The 24,716-nt window shown below is 38.8% G+C and overlaps 1 protein-coding gene across 1 annotated transcript; it reads right to left on the bottom strand.

Moving 5' to 3' along the window:
- Window positions 1–317: 317 nt before the first annotated feature.
- gtsf2.L (gametocyte specific factor 2 L homeolog) lies at window positions 318–21,598 on the bottom strand (the record flags this gene model as incomplete). The annotated part of the gene is given in 13 exon segments (NM_001088048.1): window positions 318–510; window positions 3,003–3,052; window positions 4,268–4,325; window positions 4,939–5,027; window positions 8,054–8,114; window positions 8,952–9,040; window positions 11,011–11,053; window positions 11,240–11,328; window positions 12,858–12,942; window positions 15,467–15,538; window positions 16,081–16,207; window positions 17,639–17,736; window positions 21,561–21,598. Coding segments are annotated over 11 exon segments (837 nt in total). The 3' UTR covers window positions 318–510; window positions 3,003–3,021.
- Window positions 21,599–24,716: the final 3,118 nt, after the last annotated feature.

Below are 24,716 nucleotides of genomic sequence, written 5' to 3'. Positions count from 1 at the left end.
CGAGAGCATTCTGGATAACAGGTTCCATACCTGTATATGTTTTTACGGTTTGGTCATGCTTTCAGGGAATTAAAACCCAAGAGTCTTGCCAGTTAGATCTTTATCAAAATCAGTAGTAGCAGCACAGTTTTATCCAACTGTCACACTTGAGGCCCATGGTCTTTGCTACCCAAAATTTTCAACTTGTGTGAAATGGTACCTATAGAGGAAGCGACTTGCAGGAGGGCTTGAGGGACCCCGGGTCAGCTTCCTCTATTTACTCACTAAAAATTACTAGTATAGGGCAGAACAAACAACTCCAGGCCACACCACTAATATATATTGAATCGATTATATTTATTGGTTAACAAATAACATTCAAGTAAATTAGTATTATATTTGTGATAAAAAGCTTAATATGTAAAAATGAAGGCTGTTAAAATTTTGTACAAAAATACTAAATGGCAACTTCACAACAAATTTTAAAAATCCAGGAGTCGGACAAGTCAGGAACAGGTTCAGATGAAAGTCCTAAAAAAATATAAAAAAACAATTAAGATCTTGATTTCTCATTACTGCTCATTGATCAATGCTTATGCTAACAGCTGGGCTATAAATAGTGTGTTTGGGAGAGACCGACCAAATTAGGGTTGCCACCTGGCCGGTGTTTTACTGGCCTGACCGGTAAAAAGGATACTTGACCCCAATGTTAAAGTAGAATGAAAGCTACGGAGGCATTTTATTGCCAATAGATTAGCTGCAATAGTGTTAGCTAGAATGCTATATTTATTATGTAGAATGTTTTGCCATACCTGAGTAAAAAGCACTCTGTTTGTTTAGGATAGCAGCTGTAGTATCAGCTTGGTGTGACAATTTCCTGCCTGAGTCTCTCCCTGCTCACTTATAGCTCTGGGCTCAGATTACAGCAGAGGGGGGGGATAAGGCTTGCTTAGTTTTAACCTTTCCTTCTCCTTTAATAGAGAAAAAAATATAAATATACAGGAAGGCTGTTTTTTTTTTTATCTTCAACAAAGGTGGCAACCCTACCGACCATAACAGATAGTACAGTAACTTCTCATTACATTCATTTAGAAGCAGGGATACTATCAATCCCTTGGTGCTGGTCAGACACACTAGAATAAGAAATATGGAGGAAGAACTAAGAAGGGAAGTGAATATATTTCTCAGTCCATAGAGACTTTATATACCGTATTCTATTTTTACTTAAGAGGAGTACATTTTTAGCATACAAAGTATTCAGAAGGAGAAATGGGTACACAACATAACCCACAGTGCTTGGTAGAAGTTTTTTTACAAAGTTGCAATCTTAGTGATATAGAGCTGCAGTACATGGGTAGCAGAAGCTACTAAATGAGCAACATGTGCCTGTAACTGGTAAAGGCTTCCACAAAATCCCTAAAATAAATCAGTTTTTAGCTTGTCACTAGCAGTCAAAGAAATGTGAATAATAGTAGCAAATACAAAACAGTATTAAACTTTTCTTTCTTGTTGGCACATGAGACATATGGTGGTAAATATCCATGATTTAAAGGGGACCCATCACCCAAAAAAAATTATCCAAATCCTATTTTATCATGTTAGTCAAGCAAAATTAACTAATTACACTGTATAAATTATTTGAATATTGTTTCCATCAGTCTGGGAACTCATAATTATAGCAAGCAGGAAGGAGCCATTTTATGGACACTGTTATTAAGGCAAGCCTTGTATCATCTCAGAATCTTGTTTGTGCACCAGGGGACAGGGACCCAATGTCTATCCCCATGCCCTGGTTACACAATTAAATTGTTAAGAGAGCTGGGGGAATGTAGGGAGAGCAGTGACATCTAGGAAGTGCTGAATGGAAAGTGAAAGTAATTGCTTGCCCCGCCTCTATGCCTAGGCATAGAGGCGGGGTAGGCAATACTTGATTGACAGCTGATATTTTTAAATGAGTTTACAACAGCTATGAATGCTTTAATAAAAAAAAGAAATTGGATTTCAGATTTAATTTAAGAAGGACTTTTATTATATAGATTTTTACGTCAGGGTGACGGGTCCACTTTAAAGAGAGAGATCACTTGACCAGAAAACATGATAGCTGTGCCTTTTCATACTTTATTCTATTAAGGATCTTTGTTAGAGATGCTGGAGTTTGTGGACAATTCATGGTAGAATTTGGAAGGCGATTTATTTTTAGCCATCAATGCCCATTGGAGAGTTTTGGAGATGGGTCCTTGTTGTCCCAACTACACTAGTGGACAGATACTTTGTGTATAAATAAAACCTTTAGATTTTTGCACTTACTGAAGTCTTTTTAGGCTGTGAAAAATATAAAATGTTTCTAATAAAGTTGACCAAAAATGTAATGTATAAAGGCTGGAGTAACCGGATGGCCAACTACAATTTCCTGCTTTTCAACTCCGAGTTAGTCAGCAACTTTAAGGGGGGGGGCACAAGGGACATAACTGTTCAGTTTGCATTTGATCATTAGCATGCAGCTCAGACTCAAAGGCAAACAGTTATGACCCATGTGGCCCCTCCAACAAGTCACCGATTGGTTACCAGGCACTAATAAGTGAAAAGAGCTGCAAAGCAGGAAGTAGTGTTCTGGCTATTATGTTAGACATCCAGTCACTTCAGCCTTTATACATTGCATTGTTGGATAACTATATTGAATATATTTTTTATTTTGCACGGCCTTTGTACCCAGTTTTTATACTGAACAATTACTTTAAGGACTGTTAACCATAGAAATGAACATTTAATATTGTTTGGACAGCAGAAAGGGTTATTAACCCTATATGCCTTAAATGCTTGGTACAGATTTGACCTGTGTCACACCTTCCCAACAAGGAACATTAGTATATGCAATATACAAATGTACTGTATATACATTAGTGTACAATGTATATGAACATAATAAAAAGGGGTTTCAGTATGATTCTGGAGCAGATTTGACCTTATCTATACAATATTAAATACATATTCTAAACCTGTATTCCAACCCCATATCTCCTCACCTGTTTTTAAAGTGAAGATTTACTTTCTAACCCATGGCTGGCGTCCAAGGCTGCAAAGGCAGACATACATGGTTACAATTATACTTATATAGAGACTACAGCACATATGTGGAAGTACCACATTAAATATTTCAAAATTACTTTGAACAAGAAATTAACTAAATTAAAATGCTTGGAATTATTGATAATTGTTTTGCCTTCCAGTGAATGGGAAGTACTGGACTTTGAACATGCCATAAGACCTTAATTCATTTACAACAGTAGCAATGACCCATTTTTCCTGCCATTATTTTAGCTTCAATACTTAGTCAAAATGTGTGCTCCTGTCATAGATGTGTTCATACTTTTGGGGGTCTGCTATTCTTAGCTGTAAACCCTGAACAGTCACTAATCTTTAAAGGAAAAAGTAAACCTTTAAAATATTTTAAATTCTTTAACAAAGAAACTAAAAAGAAAAAAAAACAAAAAACCAAGAAAAAACACATTCAACTGATTTATGAAACAATCACCAATGCCCTACATCAGGGATCCCCAACCAGTAGCTCGTGAGCAACATGTTGCTCTCCAACCCCTTGGATGTTGCTCTCAGTGGCCTCAAAGCAGGAGCTTATTTTTGAATTACAGGCTTGGAGGCACGTTTTGGCTGCATATAAACCAGGTGCACTGCTAAACAGAGCCTCAATGTTGGTTGACAATCCACATAGGGGCTACCAAATGGCCAATCACAGCACTTATTTGGCACCTTAGGAACATTTTTCATGCAAGTGTTGCTCCCCAACACCTTTCACTTCTGAATGTTGCTCACGGGTTCAAAAGGTTGGGGATCCCTGCCCTACATCAATACTAATGGAAAATGTATAGCCGTGGGAATATGTAATATTTAAAACATGGATACATAATATATCAAATGGTTTATGGATTGTTAAGATAAACCTGCATTAATCTCCATGGAAATAATTGTTTGGGGCCCTTATTTCACTAAATTACAGGCATATCCTATTTAGAACTATCAGTCAGGCCCTTAGGCCAGCTAATAACATATAGCCTGCTGGGATGTCAGAAATGATCTCCTACCCCAGGCTAAAATCTTGTGTTTCTCCCGTTAACCACAATGGAGCAAACATGGACCCCCTTATATTACAGAGAAGCCTAATGGTCTGAGAAAAAAAAAAACAAAAAAAACAAGCTGTAAAGTCTGAGACAGATGCAGCTTGACATTACACATCCAACAGATTCAGATATTCTTAAAATATACTTAACGCTACCATGGCCACTCATCGAAGGAGTCAACACCCAAAGGTTCTGAAGCAGCACTGGACCCTCCTGCCACAAAATAAATAATTAGCAGGACAGTAGCGCACAATAGGGAGGTACATTACAAATCTTTGTCTTCACCGTACTCCTTACAACTCTATAGCATATGATGGCAGAGCTAAAGAAAAAGCAGAGAGATACAATTCATATCAAATACATGTATGGGACATGTTATCCAGAACGCTCAGAACCTGGGATTTTCTTCTTCAAATAATGAGTCTCTAATTTGGATCTTCATACCTGAAATCTACTAGAAAATAATTTAAACATTAAATAAACCCAATAAGTTGGTTTTGCTTCCAATACGGATTATATATCTTAGTCTGGAACAAGTACAAGGTACTGTTTTATTATTACAGAGAAAAAAAAATAAAGGATATGGATAAAATGGAGTCTGTGGGAGATGGCCTTCCTGTAATTAGTAGCTTTCTGGATAACAGATCCCATAACTGTACAGTAATTCTCTTTTTTAATCAGGTTACATAATGTTGGATATGCCATTTAATAGTGCTAGAATTTCAGACCAGACAGATTTTCAGGTGAGCTTGATCACCAATAAATCAGGTTTTTCAATCACTACTTCAATTGACTAAACATTGGTCCTTGGTTATTGTTGTGTTACCTGGTTGCCTGCACCATGGATTTGCATTTGCTGCTACAGGTACGTACTCATTCATCAAGTTCGCCTTTGGAGTGGGAAATTCCTTATTTCTGAAAGATTAGGGGGGGAAGGTTATTTGCATTTGTGGAGTTACTACAAGTTGCTTTTTAAAGAAATACTTCAAAGAAAGGAAACAGCTTAGAAGGAAAGTTACGGAGGCATTTTATTACCAATAGATTAGCTGCAATAGTGCAAGCTAGAATGCTATATTTATTCTGTAGAATGTTTTGCCATACTCTCAGGGCCGCCATCAGGGGGTACACCTGTACCGGGCCCGGGGCTAAAGGGGGGCCCGGCTGTGCTGAAGACCCGAAGTCGCGCTGAAAATTGTATGTGGAGGAGAAGAGCAAAGTTAGGGATTATCTGCAAGTTCCACTATCAGTAAACTCAATTTCAAGCTGTGACACAATGCACAACTGAAGTTTTCATCAGCAGTATGAAATTTGCAGACGATCCCTAACTCTGCAATCTCGCCTTGCCCCAGTGCTTTTCAGCCAATGACAGCGTCTCCCTTCCTTATGTCCCGCCCCTGTAAGCACACGGTTCCTCTTTGGGCTCTTTTCTTTATGGCACAGAGAGAGCTGAGTGAGTGGCAGCATCCTGGAGCTTACAGAGAAGCAGAACATGAGAGAGACAAAGCAGTGCTGTGTATGTTGTACTTAGTATTTGCCTAACTATGACTCTTTGTAGTGTGATATATTTACCTACCACAGAGCCTGTGTACAGAGTTTGCCTAGTGCTGATATCAGTAGAAACCTGGATCCTGTTATATACAGTGTGTGCACTGCCCACTTATACAATGATTTTTTTTGTAGGGGGCCCCTGGCACTGATAGTTTTTTTTTAACTTATGGGGGGGTCCTGACCACCAATGCTTTTTTAAAAAACATTTATGGGGCCCCTGGTGCCAATAGTTTTTTTTTAACTTATAGGGGGGCCTGACCACCAATGCTTTTTTAAAAAACATTTATGGGGCCCCTGGTGCCAGTAGTTTTTTTTTTAACTTATGGGGGGCCCTGACCACTAATGTTTTTTTTAAAAACTTTTATGTGGGACCCCTGACGCCAATTTTTTTGTTTTTTAAATTATAAGGGGGCCCTGACCACCAATGGCTTTTTTTTGTGAGTGGGGGGTTTACCATTTTAAGCGGTTGTGTCTTTGTGGACATTTTACTGTGGTGTGGGCGGGATCTGCGGTGGGCCCAGAAAATTTTGCTGTACGGGGCCCCGTGATTTCTGATGGCAGCCCTGCATACTCTAGTAAAAAAGCTCTAGAAGCTCTCTGTTTAGGATAGCAGCTGCAGTATTAGCTTGGTGTGACCACTTCCTGCTCACTTATAGCTCTGGGCTCAGATTACAGCAGAGAAGGGGGGGAGGAGCAAACGGAGCATGCTCATGCCCAGGGCAAGGAGGTTTAAGCTGAAGGCAGAAAGTCTGATACAGAAGCCCATGTGTACATAATAGAAGAAAAGAAATGCAAGGTTTCTTTTGACAGACTCAGAGCAGCTTTACTGGTATATTTAGGTGGTCCTTTCTGATAAGGCTTACTTAGTTTTAACCTTTTCTTCTCCTTTAAATGACACCCCCACCAATTTTGTAGGTAATAATGAATGCTATATGCTACTGGTTTCACTTGGGGCTACAAATTTTACTACAGTATCGTTTAAAAATAGCCCCTTTATTGGGGCCCCCTAAAGACGTGCTACAGTACCAGTTAGTGTTATGTTAATTATGGTTTATACATACCTAGATAAAATCAATCTTCTGATTATTAGTATTAAAATGTTGATGGGGTGACATGCATTCTAAAGCTTTTATGTGCATGCTCCCGCCACTTTTTTTTTTTTTTTTTTTTTTTAACCGAAAGATAGTAGTTCCAGCATCACTGATATTTTTCAGCCAAAATTGTTTCTCTCGTTTATCACCACATTTAGGTTAGGGGGGATAGGGTGTGTGACAGCATTATTCTCAGTGATTTGTTTCTAAAAGAGCTATAGACAGAAAAGGAAAGCGCACGCTGTCTGGGTTTCCTTTCTTCCTTGGATGATTTAGGCCTGACCTGTATGTTGCCTTTACTTCTTGCAGCTTGTACAGAAATAAGCCATTCTGATGAAAGATACAGAATGGCTGAAAATCCTCTGAAGTTAAAGCAACTAACTTCGTTAGAATGTATGTTGTCCCATCACCTTTTTTTAAATGCAGCACACACAGAGGAGGTATTTTATCTAGGTATTTATGCATAAAGCATTAGTTAACTTTGTCCAGGATAGATGTGTTATTAGAGGGATGTCTAATGGATTTTTTTTTACAAAACTTTTGTTACTGTTCCTTTAAGTGTTATTGGAGTGGGGACAGAATGATCTTTTGCATACAGAATTTTAGTGTTCCTGGTCCTTTAGTCTACAGTGTAGTGTGCCACAGGCTCCACTGCACAGCTGGGGAAAGGTGCAATTAGGAAGTGAAATATGGGTAGGACTAGTTGGGTTTTAGGAAAAAGTTTGAATAAACCAGCCAGAAACACTTTAAAGGAGAATTAAACAGTTTTCCAGGAAAAAAAAGAAAAAAAAAGTTGAATTCTCCTTTAAACAGTAACACGAAAAAAAAATGAGTTTTAAAACAATGACAACATAATGTACTGTTGCTCTGCACTGGTAAAACTGGTGTGTTTGCTTCAAAAAAAAAAAAGTATTACAATTTAAGCTGCTATTCGAGCACAGGGTACTCAATCATATATGAGATCTGAAGAATCCACTGCATACTACAGAGCTCATCTGTTATCTGTTGAGTATCCTGTGCCTCTTTTTCAACTTAGAATGTTTGCCCCCATGGCTACACAGCAGCTTGTTAATATAAACTATTTTAGTTTCTGCAAAAAACATACCAGTAAGAGTGCAGCGCAATCAGTATATTATATATTCATTACTTTTATGCACTCATTTTTTATAGTTACTGTTCCTTTAAGCAGATTCCTTTCATATTTAAAAAGGACAATGCATTGGCACAAAATATGTTACCTTTAACATGCAACATCTGTGATTTACATATATTTACAATGGCTGTAATATAATTTAGTCATACCTTGGCCCCTCATCTGAGGATTTAGCCCCCAACTTTGGAGGAGCAGCTCCCCTCGATCCTCCTGCCAAAAAAAATGTTCTGTCACATTACTGCTTATTAGTTTATATATGCTCTCAAAATGCATCAGTTACTAGTACCATTCAGATAATTCTGTACTGAAATCCATATTCCATAAACAGCAATTACATTTATACAAAAAAAAAAAAAAAAAAAAAGAAGGATAGGAGTTTTAGGTTTCTATACTGCTACCCCCAATTTGTTTCGGAATAGCATGCATTAGAGAAGCTCCTGTATTTTAGCAGGTGGAAAAGCTGCTTCCCATTCAGAAGGTGTTTTGTCTGCTGCCAGCTAAACAAAGCTGTGACACATGCATATGGATTGGGAAAGGCTGCCCATCATGGTAAAAACTTTCAAGTGAAAGCCACACCTACAGTTAAGAGGTAATGGGCCCTGCCACCTCATTACCCTTCCAAAGAGCAGGTTAACTGAAGTCTTGATTTAGTACAAGTTTTAATTTTACAGGGCAAATGGAGTCTGTACTGCTCAATATACATCCATGAGCCACCAAGTGGCATGTGTGCAAATTGCACACAGCAGGAAAAAAATATCCGTGTCATATATACGAAAGGGAGATACAAATTAAACAGATCAGTGAAAATAAAAATGTAATTTGTACAATAAAATTATTCATAAGAAACATTAATATAGCACTAAAAAAAAAAAAAAACTTCAAAATGAATATTTCCAAATCATTTAGAGATCTATACCTGGCAAATGAGGGCTTATCATCCATATTTAATTCTGTGAGTTTATAAAAGTAAAGATTACACTGCATACTTTTAGTCAAGACCAGAGTGTTCAAGAACACCTGCCTACACCATATATATTTCTGCATTACCCGTTTGCCTGCACCATGGGTTTGTATTTGTAGTTGCAGGTTTGTAGCCATTCACTGCAGGTTGCTTTGGATTGGGTGGTTCCTTGGATCTGAAAGATTTAAAAAAAAAAAAATAAAAAAAAAAAAAAAAAGTTACATTACAGCAAATAGAGAGGAATACAAGTTGCTTAGAAGATAGTGGGGCTCATTTATTAAAGCAGCGCAGCGCATAAGTGGACGCAAAAGGTTGTCTGCGCCATCACAAGCGTGATCGCTAATATATTTGCGTGATATTGCGCATAACAGAGCTTTTGCGATGGTTTTGTTTATGCGCATTGCGCAAAAGATTGGGCATTTATGTCGCAAACGATGCCGTGGTTGTTAGGGGCGTGGCTGTGGGCGTGGCTACAATGTGCTTGCACTGCGGCCGTCGCAGATTTGCGTCTGTATATGTGCAAAACTGCACCCGGGCAACAGCACCACAATTTTTACGCCTGCCTCTTCGTGGCGTAATAGTAACGCTCTTCAAAATGCGCATTCCTGCCCAGCTGCGCTAGTATATTCAAGATGAACAACCCTTGTAAAGTGCATATTAACCACGCCTTCCACCCAACATGTTTATATTGACCAAGGTTCCTTTAAGGGTATCAGGTAGGCTAAACACCTTTGCAACCAAACAAATATTAGCACAGAAACAAATGCAGATGCGTCTAAGTGAACGCAATATGCGCAATATGTGACGCAACTAATTAAAGCAGCGCATTCATACATGAGCACAACTAATCCTTACCTTTGCGGTATCTTCCTGTGCGCACAATTTATTATAAGCACTGCGACAGCTGATACGCAGTTTCACACGTCGCACCTGTCTTGTGTCTACATTAGCGCACAAATCGCACTGTTAAGGTATCGTGCGCTACATTATTAAATACTCGCATGCGCTGGGCAAATGTCTGGCCACTGCGCTCTTTTTAGCGCTGCGCTGCGTTAATAAATGAGCCCCAGTGTATTTTCCCTAATATTTTTGCAAGTACACAGAATATTCTGTCTCCCCATAATGTATACAAATGGAGAGAGACAGTCACTATACTTCCCTTCAAATATATTATTTACACATCAGATTAAGGAAGGAACCTTGTTAAAGAAACTTATTCTTCAGAGTGGGATAATTTATTTTTCCTTCTGTTTCATATACACACAATCCACTGTGTATCAGCATTCACGAACATAGAAAATTGAAACAACTGGAACTTAAGCAGTACTTTTGTCTGCAATCACCCTTTATTGGTGCATTGTGATTATCACCAATAAAGGGTGATTGCAGACAAAAGTACTGCCTATGTTCGTCGGTTTCAATTTTCTATGTTCGTAAGTAAGGAACCTTTTGTCCCCAAACATAGCTTCCTATACCTATATTAAAAAGATGCATTGTAAGATTACCTATAACAGCCACATTTATTGTTTCATAACACATATACAGTAACTCCAAAATACATACCAATAACAAAAAAAGAAAAAAAAAACTCTTGAAAATAGAATATAGTACTTCATTACAACCAAGCCATTAAATATATGCCATCCACAATCTCTCTCAACCTACATCTGTAGCTTTAACAAACAACTGTTAGAGAAATACAATAATTTCACTATATAGTTTAGATAAACTCTTAAAATTGCCGCGAGAGATTTTTAAAAATACAAAATATAAAGACATAGGGAGGCGAAAGGTAGCGAAGTTGCGCTAGCATTAATTCGCAAGCCCTATCTACTCTATTGCACTTTGCCCAGTCTGAGGTGGCGAAGGCAAGTCTGGCGCAAGAGATAACGTTAAGTAAAATAAGTAAGTTAGTGAATTAGCGTAGTTACAACCCTACGCCATAGCGTAACTTCGCCTGGCGTAAGGGTGCGAAGTAGTGCTAGAATAGGTCCACTTGCACTAGCGAATTTACGCCAGCACCCGTTAGTAAATCGGCAAAGTAACGAATTCACGCTGGCGAATTTGCGATAGCCGCTTCACGCTTTAGTGAATTTGCCCCATAGCCTCATCATCAAAGTATCTAGCCACAAGCAAATTGCTTACCGTGGATCATAGTTTCGCTCACTGGTCGTAAAAGGCTCAGGTTCTGGAGAGGGCAAGAAGTACATACAGAAATTACTGTATAACTACACCTAAATAGATATGCATAAATTATATAATATTTTAACTGCACATATGAATTATAGGTTTGACATTTAAGATGTTAACTGAACTAAGTAAATACAGATACACAGGTAACCGGTCTTCAAAAATGCAAAACCTCTCTCCTTACCAGGTTGATTTTGCTTTACTTGCATGACTGAATTCATAGGTTGGACTTCAGGTCTGTAGTTGCTGCTTATTCCAGTATACGGCATATTTCTAAACAGAACAAAGTTAAAAAAAATAAGAACCAGGAAGTATATTTTGGTCCAATAACCCATGTCAACCAATAATACGCTTTTTTTGGCCTAGTACAGTTACATTGTCCCAATTCAATTTTACAATTTAATTAGTGTTGTGCTATTATATTTAAGCAGTGGTATGTCAAGTCACTCAGACATTGTTGTCCTATATTTTCTTTAAATTAACACACTAGGTTTCAGGTTTATATAGGACATACAAATTAGATGAGATTGAGATTAGGCAACAATGCCTAATTTACCCTCTGGCCTGGGCCCCATGTTGCTAATTTCACAGCATTACAGGTTTTAGTTATGTTTTCCTTGCTTGTTATACAGAAAGCTCCAAATTAAGGAAAGGATGTCACCCATAGACTCCATTTTAGCCAATTAATTAAAAAATTAAATTAGTAATAAAAGTGCCTTGTACTTGATCCCAAAGAAAAGAAAATTAATCCTTATTGGAAGCCTATTGTGTTTACTTAATGTTTACACGATTTTCTAGTAGACCTCAGGTATGAAGATCCAAATTACTGAAAGATCAGTTATTTGGAAAACCCCAGGTCCTAAGCATTCTGGATAACAGGTCCCAGACCTGTATTACAATAAAATTATAAAATCAGCCTTTTAAGAATGTGTAATAGGCTCCTCCAGTTGTGCCTTGTGGGACACTTGCTCTGCTCCAGTGTTTGGCATGAAGCAGAATTCTGTGAGCGCAGGGCAACTATAAGGCCATGGATGGCTAACATCTATCTGCCAGTAACATTCCTGCATTTGTACATAACCCTTGTAAATGGTTTCCTAAACAGGCAAATAATCATCTATCGTAGATACAGTACACTAAAATACCCCTCTTTTGAAACGTATATCAATTTTGTTTTTTGGCTAGCTTTAAGAATACCCAGAGTGTTAGTGACCCAGTCTATGCACTTGTTCTATTAACCCTTGGGTTGACAACTCTCAGTTGAGCCAAAATTTCCTGGTATGAACAGTTAAAAAAAATTCAAATATCTTAGAAACAGCTAAAAATTTAAAAAATGTGCTCAGAGAAACACCCGGCATTTATGCCAATGTATTCTTGGGTTTAGAAAAGTTTTTAAAAATAAATAAATACCGTCAAGGACCTCTGCTTTAAAGGGGTTGTTCACCTTCCAACAGTTTTTCCAGTTCAGTTGGTTTCAGATAGTTCACCAGAAATAAAGACTTTTTCCAATTACTTTCTATTTTTTATGTGTGACTGTTTTACAAATATTAAAGTGTAAAGTGTCATTTTTCACCTTCTAAAGCAGCTCTGGAAAAGGGGGGGGGAAGGGTCGCCGACCCTGTAAACTGTTCTAAATTGATACATTTAGTTGATACAGTTCTTCTGTTTGCACCTGAACAATCCCTTTAACAGGTACCTATTGAAACAAATTCACAGGCACACCTGGCCTCTTTTCCTATATTACCCCCAGTGCTAGCGTATAGGGGGGACAGCACCCACAGGTTGTCTCATTAACAGGTACCTACCCATCACCTTCTGACATATTAAAAGGCTGAGAAGGAGTAAAATCATTTAAAATAAAGGGCTTTGGCCTTGACACGGGATCTTCGTCTGCAAAACAAATACCAAAAAACGGATAAGGTTTATGGGTTGATCTTTTAATGATCTAAATTATCAAATACCTTATTGGAATATAAGAACATTCAGTGCAGCAAAATAGTTTAAAAATGTATGCATGAACAACTATTATTTTCTATAGAGAAGTTTAGTGCAGGCAGTGTATTTAGCCATTTCAGTTTACTGCATAGAATCAGATTTACAATTAACTTCATGTACACAGCCAGGTCAATGGGTTTGTCTCCATGTGATTTAAAGGAACAGTAACAAAAATGAGTTTTATTTTTTAAAGAAATGACAATGTAATGTACTGTTGCCCTGCACTGGTGAAACAGGTGGATTTGCTTCAGAAAGAATACTACAATTTATATAAACAAGCTGCTGTGTATCCATGGGGGCAGCCATTCAAGCACAGGATACACAGTAGATAACCGGTAAGTTCTGAAGAATTCCAGTCTATACTACAGAGCTTTTCTGGTATCTGTCGAGTATCCTCTCCCTTTTCTTCTTTTCAGCTTTAAATGACTGCCCCATGGCTACACAGCAGCTTGTTTATATAAAGTACTGTTGCTGAAGCAAACACCAGTTTTACCAGCACAGAGCAAGAAGGACATTATGGGGTAGATTTACTAAAGGTAGAGTTGTAGTTAACAAAAAAAAAAATTCAAGTTGATCTTTGAGATATTATAATCCAAAACGACACCATTTAAAACCGGTCAGTGAAAACTATCAATTTGAGTTTGTGTTTTTCACCCCGAATTCATGGATTTGAGTTTCTTAAAGGAGAATTCAACCCAAGTTAAAAATTTCCTACACTACATAGACCCCCCCTCCCCCCAGCCTAGCCACTACCCCGGGCAAATCCCCCCCAAGTCTTTACTTATCCCTCAGTGCAGATTACGTCCAGTGGAGTTCACGGCAGCCATCTTCTTCTCTTCGGTAATCTTAGGAATGAGCTTGGCGTATCGACAACTGCGCATGCGTCAAAACTCACGAAAATTGTTGAAGCGCTGGTCTCATTACGAAGATTACCGAAGCGGCTGAAGATAGCGCCGTGAACTCCGCTGGACAGAATCTGCAAGGAGAGGTAAGTAAAGACTTGGGGACATTTGCCTGGGGTAGCAGCTAGGCTGGGGGGGGGGGGGGAGTCTATGTAGGGGTAGGGTTTGCTTCTCTAAAATAGGAAAACAAACTTGATCTTTGAGAAATAACCCCCTATAGTTTCATCTCTTGTTGTTACTGTTCCGTTAAGTGTCTTAAAGTGATACTGACACTAAAAAATTAATTTTAGCATATGAATGTACATTAAATGTTACCTATAGGTCATGTTGATAATTTTTTGCTGAGAGGTTTGTTTTTGTATATAATTGTTAGTTGAAGTTCCTAAGCCTGACTCTCTGACACTCTGACTTTGCCAACCTGACTGTCCCATCTCAGCCTGTTAGTTACAGTTTTTAATGCTAATGGACTCCTGCTGCACAAATATGGCAGCCCCCTCATACAGGAACATGGGGGATCAGACAGGTAATGTAAAAGCTTCATGCAAATACTTTATGGCAAAGTTAGAAGTAGCTTTCAAAGGCAATATTATAATAGATGGAAAAAAAAGTTTAATTTCAGGTGTCAGTATCTCTTTAAGCTATGATTTTTGCCACATGTGAATAATTGCCAGGCGAGACAGAGGGCACCTTAGTTAACAGGGATACTCTGTCAAAGCCTTGATTGAATATTTTAAGGTTACTTAAAAATTCCTCATTATACAGGATTCTGAGCTCCGTCTAAAAAGAGTTTTTACTTATATGGGGAAATATTCACATCGGGTGCTTATATTGTAGCAGCCAGAGTGTCAGTCGTGAAAATTTACATGTGTTATTTTTCATTTTGGGGTCTCTATATGCCACATAGTTGGTAAATTAGGCATTTTGGGCATCAATATACTCCCTTCCACGCTATCCCCTATATGTAATAAAAAGGCACAAAAGTTGCACAGGACCAGTAACCTAAAGCAACCAATAAGATACTTGCTTTTAAACAGGTAACCAGTAAATGATACCTACTGATTGGATGCTATTGGTTACTGCATCTCAGCAAACTTCGTGCCTTTAATTACATTACCCCATATATGTATAATAGCGTGATTTTTTTATATGTGCATAATAAGCCATTTCATTAGACCTTTTTACTACCACTGCTTTAAATAAAGTTCACTAAACTATCCAAGATGGAGCTGAACTTGAAATAGGGCATCAATTGCAGACAGGGAGAGAATATTTGATGGGTCCTGCTCTGATAAAGTGTCCAATGGCGCAAAATGCATCAGGAGGGAGTGGCTGACATGAGGTAAGCAGACAGAGGGAAGACACTGCCTTTTGCGATACACATGTTGATATGCACACTTAGAATTTACGGAGGTGATTTTTGTACTAATGTTTGAAGGGAGTATATTATGGATTTGTTGTGCTAAAATAGCATACATCCAAAGTGCTAAGTTCAAGTATTAGAAGAAATAAGATCTTACCAGTTTCCCAGACCTCTTCACAAGGAGGGCTTTGCCATGTTGAGGTCTCCACCTTCTGATGTGAAAATGCAGCTTTGCAATGTAATAGAAACACATTAATAAAAAAAACACACACATTTCTAACAACCATAGAGGAGAACATATTAGACTCCGCAAATTAACATGGTCTTATTCTTGAAGGGGCTCTCTTACTGAAAAGGAAACGCATCTCAAATATATAGAATTTAAAAAAAAAATTGCACTGTTTTTATAAAAACTGGATTGTATGCCCCCTTCACCTTAGTTGCTCTGACTGCTGCAGATGGCAACACTGCAGGGAACCAATCACACTTTTGAAAAGCAGGGAAGCATTGTGCAGGGTTATTTAGGGTGGTGGCACACAGGGAGATTAGTCGTATGCGAGAAATCTTCACTACTGCGGGCGACTAATGTTCCCGAAATGCCTTCCCACTGGCAAGAATATGAATCACCGGCGAGATGGCATACGTGTCACTTCGAATTTTCCTTGTGAGGCAACTTGAGAAATCTAGTCAGTATCAAAATATGGGAGGAATTCAATCCAATGAAATCATTAATCTATGGACCAAATATTGTTTCAAAAGACAAGACTTTACCAGAAATGGGCTCCATGGTCACCCTGTATTCACAGCTGGCCATGTGCAGATCAAGCTCCTGTTTAGGGACTCTGTGGCGGGCATTATATGGGCAAGTTGCTAGAATTTTAGCTGCTGCACGATTATTCTGGAATAAAAAAATAAATAAAGTTTAATAAATGTATAATGTGCACATTTAATCAAACTAAAAAAACAACCAAATGAGGGAGGGAAACACTAAAAGCCTTGCATCAAAAACCTTGCTAAAAAGATTATGTGAAGTTGTTAATCTGCACTGCTTTGTTCTTGGAAAACAGCTCAACCTTTACTCAAAACACAGTGACTAATTGTTTTTTACAGGAATATACAATAGCCACACTGGGCCATTGATGCTACCTTCCATTGACCAGTACTTTGGATCCACATTGCAATAAAATATTTCTAGCACACTTTTCTCTGCTTTATCCTGCCTGCCCCTGACACTTACTAAGCTCCTTGCATACTTTTCTAGTTTTATAAAATTGTATCCGAACAAGTAATAATTTTCAGTCAGAAGTCTGACTGGCTCTTTACTTGGGTCAGCAACACTGGTTTATTTTGCCAGGGTGAATTGGTGCTATTGCTACATTACAATTACGCTAAAAAATGTAAAATGTATTAAATTATTATATATGGTTGACTTTTCTCCATTTTCAGCGTGAATGGCTGCCACTGTGGCTACACAGCACCTTTTTGCAATATAAACTACAGTAGTCCTTACCAGTGCATGGCAACAGGAAATTAAAGCACTTTCAGGTTTTGGTGTTATGGTTCCTTTAAGTAAAGAGTTCCGTTATTACAGGTATGGGAATGGTTATCCAGAATGCTCAGGACCTGAGGTTTTGCAGATAACTTATCTTTTCGTAATTTGGATCTTCATTACTTTAAATTTACTAGAATCATGCCAAAGTTGAAATAAACCTAATAAGCTGGTTTTGCTTCCAATAAGAATTAATTATATCTAAGTTTGGATCAAGTACAAGGTACTTTATTACAGAGAAAAAGGGCATTTAAAAATTTGGATTATTTGAATAAAATAAAATCTATGGGAGATGGCCTTTCCATAATTCCGAGCTTTTTGAATAATGGATCCCACACCTATAGATAAGCATCCCAAAGTATTCTGGACAAAACATTCCAAATAATCTACAATTCACCTGTAGAAAACTTCCCTGCAACTCATCTGCGATTGCTTGTCAGGCAAATGACCCAGAAATCCTGCTATGTTCCTGGGTGACAAGCAGTACACACTTCTAGGCAATTACAATACAAGTGAATGGAAGCGACAACAACAATCATTTTTTTTTTTTTTTCAATCGTGTTACAAATCGCTGCAGGGACAAAATGCTTGCATTTGCCAATTCCCTTGGGGCTATGGCTATCACACATAATTTAAATTATTACTAAGCAGCAGTGAAAATGCTAGATAGCCCAAAGCCCATAAAGTTTGGCAAACAAATGATTAGATATAATGTTTTAAACATATCTCCTAAAGTGGTTACTTGGCTTTCAAAAAAACACAGTAGGACACCATTCTCACCTCTCTGCATTTAACAAGGTGGTAGGGAAACCGGCTGGGCCGAATCATATGATTTTTGTCATATGGGCACTGCATCAGTTCATCAAATTCCATATTGCCTGAGGAAAAGAAAAAAAATGGATATTTCAACTTTTTGTCCTTTAAATCACGTTCACAGTTTCAGTTTGCATGAATATTTGGCAGAGGGTTAGATGGAGGTGCAAACTGCCCACTGGTTGTCAAGTCAAGGGTGACAGGTAGACAACTGCGAAGGTGGATAGGGTTTGAAAAAGTATCATAGGAGCTGTTCTGGAGGCATTGGTATAGAGGAGTGCACAACTGGAAGCCATAATCTTGTATCTAAGCACACTCAGTTATGATGTAGGACCTGGGAGAACAGTTATAAACAGGAGCCAATTTACAGTAGCACCCCTATTTTAAGTTTTCTAGGGGACCAGGAAAAAATTAGTAAAATCCGGGAAAGTATAAAATCAGGAAAATGTGTTAAAGAAACAGATTTTTTCAGGTACTTAAAAAAGGATATAAGCACCAGTCTGTTTTTATTTGAAATACAATATTTACAGTGTTAATGGCAAGGGTTAAGCATTGCAGCATTAATGTTATACTATGCGGGCTTGTGCAAGACCTCTGAAATTTGGCAAAATATGCATATGCTTAATTATTTTAAACCTATTAATTTCCCCAATAATAACAGCGACAGAGGACACAATTGTGTTGATGTGGAAAAATGTGATGTAAAAATCATGGAAAAAAATATAAATGCATTATACATTGGTGGGACCACAAATAAAAGGACATAAAATGCTGGAAAAATCAGGGGGTGTAAAATTGAGGTTTCACTGTATATCTGATAATGCCCTAGTCACACCCACTGACCTATGCAATTTGCGAATGCCCTACGGTGGCTACAATAAAAAAAACTGTTCAGTTAATAGGGAACTATCGTGAAGGTATAGTGTGGTGGAGGGTGGCAGTGGATAAACAGGGTTCTGTAAAGATGGTATTTTAGTAGAGACCAATGTATATGGGCAACTTAATAGTGGCCACAAGAAAATCTTTCTTTGGATAATGGAATATGTTAAGACATACCATGCTTCTTACGTTACCTAGGGTATCCTCCAGCCTGCAACTCTATACAGTTGTCTATGTAAAATGCAAATGGATGCAGTATGACCCCCCCCCCCCCCCACCTCCTTCTTGCTAACCCATGAGAATGGAAACAACCCTATATTTAGGACATCCTGCATCAATAGGCGCAGCAATGTCCAGTTTGGAACACCGTTAATGTGGATGGGTGTGGTTTAAGAAAGGAGTGGTCAACACTGGCTTCCATTGTCAGCCCTTCACTAGGCTGGAAAAACTTCGGCCCTAGGTACCACAGAACAGCACTGCTGTACATCATACTAAAATGTAACTTAAAAGGTGAACAACCCTTTTAAAAAGGGGTCCTACCCAGTGACACAACCTTCTATTCTAACCTAGGAAGGGGGGGGGGGATATGGTAATGTGCATGTAACAGACTTTGTCCTCCTCCTGTAGCACTCACTAAGGGTAGCTCCACAGCTACTAATAGCAGCTACTCTTTGTGGCCATAAACACATGGGGAAGCACATTTATCAAAGGTCGAATTTCTAATACATGCGAGTTTTTAAACACTCCCATAAATTCGACCAATCTAATTAATAAAATCAAATTTTTAAAAAAACTCTGATTGAATCGACCCAAAAACTCTAATTGAATTCAATTCGAGTTTAAAAAACTTGAATGTCAGGAAGGCTGCAAACAACTCCGAATTGATCTCTGGACTTCTCCTATTTACTTAAAATAGCAATTCGGCAGTTTTTTTTTAGTCTAATCCATGTTCTTAAAGGGCCAAAGTATGATATATCTCAAAAATCAAATACAAATTAAAAAAAAAAAATCAAATAGAATAACTCCCTAGTTGAATTTTGACCATAAAAAAAAATAAAATAAAAGAAATTTAGAAAAATTCTAATTTTCTATTTGACCCTTGATAAATCTGCTCTGTAGTGTCTCGGTAAAGCCTAGTATCACTATGGTCTATTTTGTAGCCATGACCAATAGCGGAGATCAAAGTAAAGTCAGGGGCCATGCTGCAAACTTTTGCCCTCAAGCAACACTAATCTTTAAGAACCACACCCCTGGCATTGCAATGAGACCAGCGGATACTGGCAGCTGTAGTACATTATATACTGAAAGAGGCAGTGGGTCCAAGCACCCCAAAATATATTGTATACAGGGAGCCTAAAATATATTACATAGCTCAAGAGGCAGTGGGTCCTGGCACACCAAACACATAATATACGATGCAAAGTGGCTGACCCAGTACCGTCGACCCCAAAACATTAGAATATACAAGTACGAGAGTCGTTATCTGGAAACCCGTTATACAGAAAGCTCTGAATTACAGGAAAGCTGTCTCCAATGGGGTCTCCATATTAATAAAATAATTCACATTTTTATAGGGGTTTTTCACCTTCCAACACTTTAGTTCAGTTGGTTTCACATTGTTCACCAGAAATAAAGACCTTTTCTAATTACTTTCCATTATCTATGTGGTTGTTTTTCAAATATTGAAGTGTATAGTGAAATCTGTCACCTTCTAAAGCAGCTCTGGGAGACACCCGGGGTCCCCACCATGTAAACTGTTCTAAATTGATACATTTCTTATCTTTGTCCCCGCTGAGCTGAATCCCCGAGTTTCAATAAAGGCAGCTGTTAGAACTGACACAATAGTTGCGAATACTCCAGAGATGCTGCTGAGAAATGCATCAGCAAATCTTTAAAGTTTTATATAGTCTGCACCTGAATTACTGAGCTGCCAAACAAACACCAGAGACATTAAATTTCAAAGGAGACATTTTGCATAAAAAAAAAAAAAAAAAAAAAAAAAAAACGTAACAATGAGTTACTCATTTCATTAGAAGAATTGGACTTAAAATAGTAATGTTTCAGGCTGACCTATTGAATACGTTTGAAAAACCCTAATAATCCCTCCTTTCTCTTCCACTTGCTGCGCCTTGAATTACCAGGCTGAGCAGGGGAGCCAGCGGCTCTAAGCTCACTGTACTGTAGGACAGGAACCAATCAGCAGCTAGCAGGACCTGATAGGGAACTAAAGCCTGTCTGTGCTTATGAAAGTACAGGGCTGTGATTGGCTGTCCCCCTCCTACCGTGCTTATGGCCGGGAACATTAGGACACGCCCACCCCTCATTTGGGACCAGAGAACATCTAGAGAGCTAATAAAAGGAGCTATTTTTAAAGATAATTTTTAGCACCATGTAAAAGCAACACCATATATTACTTAGAATTGCCTACAAAATGAGGGTTTTCTCATTTATCCTATGTCTTTTAAATTCAGATTTTGGAAAAAAAAAAAAAAAAGTTAAAAAATAAAGCAATTGGAAAAAGTCTATTTTTGGTGAACAATGGGAAAGAGAATTGAACAAAAAATAATGGTTTTCTCTGTAATTATAAAACAGTACATTGTACTTGATCCAAACGGGGATCTAATTAATCCTTATTGGAAGCAAATCAATCCGATTGGGTTTAGATAGTTTTTTTTTTTTTAGCAGACAAAGTCAGGAGATCCAAATTCAGTAAAGCCTCCTTAACCAGGAACACCCAGGTCCCGAGCATTCGGGAATAACAGGTCCCTAGAAGAGGCAGTGCACCCCACATAACCACACACATTAGAATCAACTGAAGGTATTGCGAAAAACACAGCACAGCAAACATATTATATGAAACGAGAGGATCTTGCCCACCAAATGTTTGTTACACCACGTGATTCCTTAGTTTCCAACAACAACCCACCCCCTGATATGTTACAAACTGCGGAAAAAAAGCTGTGTCTGCCACACCAGAGCCATTAGCCACAAGTATACGGAAACAACATACAGCCCAAACGTCCCGGTTTTCTTAACACAGCCCCAAGGTAGGATCGCTGTGAGCAAGTCCCGCGACGCCGTTTAAATAGCCAACATCTAGACTCCAGCCTACCAGTGAATCCCGTGCAAATCTCATCTCGCGAGACTACTACAGCGCCCTACAAGGATATCAGTGGGAAAGCAGCGTTAACTGGAGCGTGAACTTGTTTTTTTGTGTTGGATGCACCCGCCGATGACTAAAAAACATTTATTTCGCTGATGGTTACCAGAGTTCCCAATATTTAAATAAAGTGCAATTCATTTTCAACTGTAACCTGTCCAGTGACAATAAATAGCTGCTACCGTGAGGCTCTTGTCCCAGTTAGACTACAAACAGAAAAGAGTTTTTATGTAAACAAGGAGCATATTTTTTTAGTTAACAAAACAATGGCTAATTTTAGATGAAGCCTGTGGGTTAAATTGACTAAAAGTAATCATGAGCGTTCCCAGTGTTTTAATCTGAAAGATGGGGCTTTATGTTTCACAAATTATGGACAGAAAAGAAGGGATCATTGAGGAGAAAGACAGGTGAAGTTGACCAAAAATTATTAGGGTCTTTTTTTTAATGGTTGCTACCAGTGTCGGACTGGCCCAGTGAGATACCAGGAAAACTCCCGGTGAGCTCTGGTCTCAGTGGGCCCTCCTGCTTCTAAACATTTGGCCTATTTCATGGTCATTGCCTATTTCTATGAGAATAAAGATAAATAGATGGATTAGGTTATAGTATGTAAAGAAAAGAGAAGAGGAGAATAGAGGTTGAGTGAGGAGAAGAATTAGAAAATAATGCTTAAGAGTGGGCCCCTGGTGTCCCAGGCCGACACTGGTTGCTACTAGGGTTGTCACCTTTTCAGGAAAAAAATACCGGCCCTCCTATATTTTTATCTGTTTTCCCTATTAAAGGAGAAATAAACCCTTATTAAAAAAAAACCCTACCCTACATAGACTCCCCTCCCTAGCCTAGCTGCCCCCGGGCAAATGCCCCTAAGTCTATACTTACCCCTCCATGCAGATTTAGGCATTGACGTTTACTGGCGCCACCTAGAGCTGCTTCGGAAATCTTCGGAATGCAGATTCTGCAATTTTTGTGAGTTAAGGCACATGCGCAGTTGTTGCAAAGCAGAAAATTGCTCCAACTATGCATTAGCCGCCATGCCAGTCTCATTCCAAAGATTACCGAAGAGAAGAAGATGGCGCCCATGAACTCTGCTGGACAGAATTTGCAAGGAAGAGTAAGTAAAGAGTTAGGGGTAGCAGCTAGGCTGGGGGGGGAGGAGGGAGGGTGTCTATGTAGGGTAGGGGGGAGTGTAGAGTCCATTTTTTGGAACCTGTACCCGCAAACTGCAATCCGCAACTTGGACCTTCAACCTGCATTCTTACCCGCTTGGACCTGCTACCCGACCCGTAAGTACCTTATCCCGGACCTGCGACCCGCTGACCACCAAGAATCAGGAAGTGCTGTCGTTGTAAACCAGAAGTGACATCATCGGAAGTAGGTGTGATCAGAAAAAAAGGAGTAAAACAGGAAATCCTGTCATTGTAAACCGGAAGTGACATCGTCGGAAGTAGCCGTGATTCAAAAAATTAGTAAAAATCACTATTAAGAAGACCCACAGCCCGACCCGCGACCTGCAAACCCGCAGAACCGCTGACCCGCGTCTGTACCCGCACTCGGAACCTCTATTTGAAACCCGCAGGGTACCGCAGGTTTTTGCAGGTAACCCGCTGCAGGACTCTAGGGGAGGGGTTTTTTTTATTAAGGGGTTGTTTCTCCTTTAATAACATTGGAATCAACCATCATTTTACCGGCCAGGGCAGTAAAATAACGGCCATGTGGCAACCGTAGTTGCAACAAAGGGTCCCATCGAATTTTGTGCAAATGAGGGCCAGATTTTTCACAACAGGGCTAATATATGAGAATGTGTGCAATTGACCAAAAGTAATATTTCACTCTGTGTTTATTCATGTCCTAACAATGTAGTGTGCTCCCTGTCTGTTCCCGGGACCCCAAAGCATAATTATAACAGACTTATAGTAGACATTTTTGGATTCAGTTCTCCTTACACAAAAAGAAAACAAGATATCCATGGCACTGGCAGATCGCTGTCTTATCACATTACAGCTGTATCATATCAATATCACCAGGTCCGGACTGTGATTTAAAAGAGGCCCTGGCATTTCAAGTACAGAGAAGCCTAAACTGCTCCCCACAGACCCAATAAATAGCCACTGCCTATGGCATCTTACAGCTGCCCATCTGGCATTTGTTTTAGAAACAAGTACAAGGTACTGATTTTATACTTACAGAAAAAAAGCAAGTTACACTAAAACCCCCATTTTACCTTTTTTCAGGGGACCAGAAAAAATGGTGCAAATACTTAAAGCTGTATTTTGGGGTAAATATGTATTCAGTTTCTCATTTTATTTCATAAAACAATGTCACATTAAAAAATAATATTGAGCTTCAGTGCTGTAAAACAAAAAGAAAACTGAGAACAGAGAACAAAATATCAGTGTTGGAGACAGTGTCGGACTGGGAAGCCAGGGGCCCACCAGAATACCTTAGGCTTAGGGCCCACTTTCCAAACTACTATACCTCCTCTCCTTACTCAACCTCTTTATTCTCCTAGTATCTTTTCTCTACATACTATACTATATTCTTCCATTATTAAGCCTCTTTGATATCATAAAGAAATAGGAAATTACTGTATAATAGGCCAAACGAGGCCCACTGACCCCGGGGCCCACCGGGAGTTTTCCTGGTATCCCGGTGGGCCAGTCCGACACTGGTTTGAGAACTGATCAAGGGTCTGAATACTTTTTTATGGCACTGAATTTTGTTGTCTTCCTATTGAAGGCATAAATGTGTGGTTTGACTGTTTCTGCTGCTGAATATGGGCCTGAAATGTGTGGGAACAAGGGTCCACCCTGCTTATCTCTTTCTCACCAAGGAAACCTATGTGTGATTTCTCCTTGATGGACCAAACTATAACCCATGTTAGTGGGATATTTCTTTCTCATTTAAAGCTTTGAGAGATGACAAATACCGTATGAGATGCAAAGTAGGAAGAGGAAGTGGTTTGTGTCAGAATATCTGCATGTACCAATATGCTTTTGTGCATTTAGTGCT

Source organism: Xenopus laevis, chromosome 2L, assembly GCF_017654675.1.
Source record: "Xenopus laevis strain J_2021 chromosome 2L, Xenopus_laevis_v10.1, whole genome shotgun sequence".
In the NCBI taxonomy this organism is placed as follows: domain Eukaryota; kingdom Metazoa; phylum Chordata; class Amphibia; order Anura; family Pipidae; genus Xenopus; species Xenopus laevis.
The sequence above is the reverse complement of the archived record's forward strand: the minus strand, read 5'-3'. Positions and strand labels throughout refer to the sequence as shown.